The 6,000-nt window shown below is 38.6% G+C and overlaps 1 protein-coding gene across 1 annotated transcript in view; it reads right to left on the bottom strand.

Annotated features, from left to right (window-relative positions):
- Positions 1 to 825: 825 nt before the first annotated feature.
- The window catches only part of CEP128 (centrosomal protein 128), a gene marked incomplete at its 3' end in the record, with an annotated part of 415,812 nt that continues 410,637 nt past the window's right edge, over positions 826 to 6,000 (bottom strand). The window contains exon 23 of the mRNA XM_082855117.1: positions 826 to 953. Within this exon, the coding sequence (XP_082711243.1) occupies positions 826 to 953 (128 nt within the window). The remainder of the gene's footprint in view (positions 954 to 6,000) is intronic.

Genomic DNA, 6,000 nt, shown 5'->3' with positions numbered 1-6,000 from the left:
GCAGATAGATAGTACCAAATTATACTAGAACTCTTGGCAAGTAGATGTCATGGACACAGGAGTTTGGTGCTGTGATTTTGGTCAGAGTAAACTAAAGATGGTCCAGGATATGACTGGAGTGGTCACAGTGGGATATTTGGCCACAAAGAGACAAATAAATAAATTGTGCTACGAATGAATTCTTTAGAGCTCTACAATTCAAATATCATTTGTAAATTCTTTATTGCTATAAAAAATGGATGATTGGAAAAAAATTTTAAGATACTGCACGTAGTAGCAGACTGCTGAGATGATGGATGTAACAATCCTGAGCATTTGTAAAGTGGACTGCCTAATATTATATATGCATATCTCCATGACATGTTATAACACATGATAATTTATGAGGGAGAAAGCATCAAAATAAAATCAATTGTATATAAACACTCCCTGAATTTAAAGTGCTGGCAACTTCTGCCTCAAGGGGTACTCATTTTCCTCCTTTTTAGCCAGTCATTTTTGAAACACCTCAATTATAAATCCAAATTTTGGTCAGAAGTATGTGACTGACGACACCTGAAAAAGGAAAATGCAAGGTGAAAAATATTATTCTTTCTCTGCTGGTATAAGTTGCCAATAAGTTAGTTGCATGTCATTCATGAGCTGATATCATTTGGATTGGTTTAACTTATATCATCCACAAAGACCAACTGCACTGTTATTTCAGTCAATGGTTGGCAATGCTGAAGAGCAGAAGCTACAGATACGTCTGCTAGATAATCCGGGCCAAACTGTGGCAAGGATACATATGCTATTATTTATAAAACACTCATGTAAAGCAACTAATTACATTTTGCTGTTTTTGCTTTCGTATTCCTCCTTTTTGGACTGTGGACTTGTTCCATCCATCAGTAAACTTGTGGCATCCTCCTTGATTGAAGGTGAATCTGGAGCAACCGTTCTTTGGATAAATGCTGCCAAGGTAGGAGAAAAGAGAAAAATAAACCTAGATGAATAGAATCCCTGGGCTGACAAAATTGTAAGTAATCGCTGCATTTGATCTAGTTTTCTGTAAACTTTACGTGGACCAACCAATCTTCGATGTAGGAATAAAATAGTTTACTATGTTTTTAAAAACACATATTCATGGGATTTAATTTTGTTTTAGATTTGAAGAGTGAGGGTGGAAGATGTGTGTTTGTTCAGTATATAATGATATTAAAGCATTAATATGCTAATTAATAGCATTAATTCTGCTAAAGCAGAATTTTAGAGGGCGAAATCTTAAGGGCCTCCTCTTCATAGAATCCTCTTTTGTACACAGAAGGAAACAGACTAGATCTGGAATGTAGGTTTACTGTTGTTCTACTACCTCTTCCCTCTCTTCTGAGCTCCAGATGCCTATATCCAAATGTCTATGTCAAACACTCCCACCTGATTTATAATCTCTGATGTCTGCCCATCGCTTGCTCTCTGCATCTTAGAAAATGATACACTCATCCACCCAGTTTCTCAAACCCTGGTTCCTTCTTTCCTTTGGCCGGCCTGCTCGACCCATCCAATTTAAGAGTAAGTTCTGAGGATTCTACCGCCCATTTCACCTGATTCCTTCTGCTTCACACCACCTCCGTTACCATCAGCCCAGCCCAAGCCACCATTTCCTCTCTTTCTGTTTTCATCTTGTGTCCTTCTCCACACACCAGAATGATCTTTCTAAAAGGTAAATCCGATTATGTCACTCTACTGCATTAACCCTTCCCTCCTCCCGCCCCCCCCAGCCTCCCAGCGAAATTAGAATAAAATCCAAACACCTGATGGTGGCTGAAAAGGCTCCACCAGGACCTCAGCTCCCACCACTCTCTCTCCCAATCACTCTCTCCCTCACTCATTCTCACTCTCCCTCCTTCTCTCCCTCCCTCCCTCCCTCTCTCACTCCTTCAGTGTTCCATCTCTCTAGAAGACCATACCCCTTTCTTCTCTGGGGCCTTTGCACTTACTGCTCCCTCTATCAGGAAAACTCTTCCCACCCAATTTTAACTCAGCTGGTTCTTCTTGCCATTCAAGTTTCAGGTCAATTGTAACCTTCTGATCACTAATACATAGTTCTGGTCCTGGTACCTTCTATGATTTCACCTTTATAGCACCAGTCACCATTTTGCTTGTTTATTGCTTACTACCTGTTTCTTCCATGAGATGAGGTGACCTTTTCTGTCTTAGTCACTACTGTATTCCCCCAGAGCCAAACACAGAGCCTCGTGCATAGTCTCTTAGTAAATGTTGTTTGAACGCGTGAATATATTTTAAGGGATTTCAAAACGAGAGTCAACTGGGGATTTTCTAGCTGCTTTCTAGAAAGCATTTATAGAGTACATACCTTGTCAAATCGCAATAATCAGAACTCAGTTATTTAAAAATATCTGGCACCTAATTGGTCAGTGAAAAGATAATCACCAAAAAAAAAATAAAAAAGCACTATCACATACAATGAACCTATAAGATGGAGAGGTGGAAAGATTGTGCTTTCATGAAATAAATAAATCCTATAAAGGACAAGAAATAATATTTTACATCAGCAGTCCCCCAACATTTTTATTGCTATAAATCTTTGGCACTTTAGTTTACAAATTTGAGGACAGACTACACATGAAGCGTCCATTCAGTTAGCCGGGGGGATCCTGCAGTGCAACACAGACGTGAAGAGTACTGCTGTTCTCGCTGTGATCAAGTCTCATCTGAGGGACTTAAACCTCCACTACAGGAACGTCAGAAAACAAATTAAGAATACTAACTTTTCTTTTTATAGCGACATATTCTGAAGTAAGGAAGTGAAAAAAAGTACTTGTTAGTAACTTTCATTGATTTGCTTTTCTAAGAATATCAAGTTAAATTAATATGTAAGATTCACTTCCAGCTCCTGAAGTAGTCTGCAGATAACATTTCCCCCCGCCCCATGAAAAATCACTGTCCTTTCTTTTTGGAATTATTTATTTATTTAAATAAACATTATTTACCACAATGTTAGAATTATGGAAAAATTGCAATCTGCATTTATTTTAAAAATTGAGTTTATAGGTACCAACTCCACAAACATTTAGCATTTGAATCTCAAAGAACTCGAGATTTCGAGGAGTCATCAGTTTACTCCAGACTTCATTCAAACCCAGTCTGGTCCGGGCCCCAGGAGTGAGGGCCCTGTCCTGAGTTGTGTTCCTTTAGCCTAAAAGGAGCTATACATGGAGACCAGTGGTCAGTCACTACTTATAAAAAGTAAAAATGACAGTTTCAAAAGCTGGCATTATGAGTCTCTCTTACTAAGCCCCCACTGTCTACAGGCTGCAGGTAATGGAATCCAAGCCTCCTAAAAGAGTGTCCTGAATCATGGCCATAGCTTCCAGCCAGCCAGGATAAATTTGGTAGTAATCACGGCTCTAAATAATGGATTTCTGTGTTCCTATTTCCAATGGTAATATAAACTTACAATTTATATATTTCTTCCCTTCTTCCTGGCAGGAGGAATCTATCTTTTCTTGAATTGACCTGAACTACACAAAGCTGACATAAATTACTACTTAAAACAAACTTTCATTAATGCTGGATCATTTCGGAGACCACAAATTATGCAGTATTTTCCCATTTCCTTTGTTTTTTCCATGGTCAGTGATTCTACGCTTTCGTTTGGTCACAGTTTTGACAGGGCACCTAAGTCAGCAGAATGAGTGCCTTAGCGTCAACAGCACAGACAAAAGGGCCTCATCCAGTACCAATCCCAACCTGAGTAAGAAGGAGCCTGTTCTGTGGGCTCATAAACTCATGTCTGCCTCAGCACCTCAGTTACTCCCCGGGTCTCCACACAGGTCTCAACTGCTCTAAACTCCAACCCCCAGCTTTCATGCTTCATTCAGAGGTTAAGAAAATCCAGTACTCGCTAGTCAGACATAAAAGCTGGGGTTTTCTCAGTAGCGTTTTATTTTTGTTAAGATTTCTTTTTAGCCAAAGCGTACATACATACACATATCAAATAGCACCATAGGGCTACACAGAAAGACAGCAGTCTCTTGCCCCATCCCTCCCAGCCCCACACTCCTTCTCCCCAGACTCAACCGCAATCAACCCTTTATTTTTTTTATTTTTATTTTTTTCGGTACGCGGGCCTCTCACTGTTGTGGCCTCTCCCGTTGCGGAGCACAGGCTCCGGATGCGCAGGCTCAGTGGCCATGGCTCACGGGCCCAGCCGCTCCACGGCATGTGGGATCTTCCCGGACCGGGGCACGAACCCGTGTCCCCTGCATCGGCAGGTGGACTCTCAACCACTGAGCCACCAGGGAAGCCCACAATCAACCCTTTTAGCTTTATTTTCTGTACTTGCTTCAATTTTTGAAAGAAAAAGCTGATATTGCTATTTTCTGATTTATCATTTTTAGACTTATCCACACCCATCCACTTTCCCTCATCCCATCCTCCCTATATAGTTACATCTGGACTTGTAGTTATGTCAATAGTATTTACATTATTATGACTATGTAAATATGGCTCACACAAACCTAATAGGTCTACTATGACAATGTTTCTTTTCTTGCTCATTTTTTCCTGGAGTTATTAATTGATTATTTATTAAAATTCATTAATAAATTAATTTTTGTTTGTTTTTACTCTTTATAACCATTCTCAATTGTTTCTAATAGCTCAGTTATACCTATAATAATCATATGTCTATTAGTAGTTTTTCTAAGCACTCAAATGAATCAAATAATCTATCAGTTTGTTTATTTCCTAAAGATTCTCCTGAGGGAATCTTTTCTTTCTTCCTTCACTATGATAGAACTAAAGAATATGAGTGTCCAGATGAAAAGCTCCCCCCCCCCAACCCTGCCCCAGCAAATAGTTAGAAAACTCAATAAACCAAGACCCACAGGGAGGCATATCATCACAAAACTCACTGGGGTTTAAGGGACAATCCTAAAAGTTGCTGGGCCAGGGGTGAGGGTGGGGCAGTGGTGGTGAAAAGGATCACGTCAAAGGAATGGGAGTCAAAACAAAAAGACATAAGGTTTTTCAACAGCAACACTGGATTTTGGAAGATGATTGTGCAATGACTTCAGAAGAAGTCCTTTCTAACCTAGAATTTTATAGCCAGCCAAAGTCTCAGTCAAGTGTGAGTGGAAGAAACCCATTCTCAGAGATACAAAAACTGAAAATATTTACCTCCCTTTCTTGGATGTGCTCCCACAAAAGATGTGCAACAGCTGTTTGTTGGGTGAGCCCTCATCATCCCCCCCGCTTCTGACCTTTGTTCTGTTTTCTTTGTTCTCTCATCCCAGGACTCTCACTACTCAGGTACTGTCCTCCTTGTACTGATTTTCTGAATATCTTATCTTTTCTCTCCTATTGTCCCATTCTTTCTTTTTCCTTATCTTCTACTTTGTAGGTTTCTCAACTTTGTTTTCCACCTTTCTAGTTCATATTTTAAATTTCTGAGACCTCTTATCCTGTGTTCCTTTTTTATAGCATCTTGCTCATATTTTTACTAAATGTACTATATTCTCGTTTCTCTGAGGGCATTAATGATATTTTTAAGATATCTTCCATTCCCTGTATTATCGAATTACTATAGGCTCCATTTTTCTCTTTGTTGATCTTGACAGATCTCCTTTTTAATTTTGAAGTTTCAAGAAAGATTACAGGACAGTTTCTATAACTAAGCTGAAATTGTTTGTGCTACAAAAATGGAGAAGTATTCAGGATGATTCTAATTCGCTTCCAAAAATACTACATCATGAAAAAGATATAAAAAATTCAAGGTTCATCAGAAAAGCAAATAAGAATAAACATTATTTCTAGAAATAAGTTTATTAAATCACTTAAAATTATTAACAATAGTACCTATGATTAAACTTTTTAAAGTAACCTTAAAAACATGGAGGTAGGTATGGGAGGAAAATCATAAAACAAACTTGTCAAAAAGAACAGTAAAACTATGTGTAAATAAATAAATAATTTACCAATAAATTAATAAAGAGGTTT

The sequence above is a fragment of the Leucopleurus acutus genome (assembly GCF_964270905.1).
Source record: "Leucopleurus acutus genome assembly, chromosome: 1".
NCBI lineage: Eukaryota > Metazoa > Chordata > Mammalia > Artiodactyla > Delphinidae > Leucopleurus > Leucopleurus acutus.
Note: the sequence above shows the minus strand (reverse complement) of the source record. Positions and strands in the feature narration are given on the sequence as shown.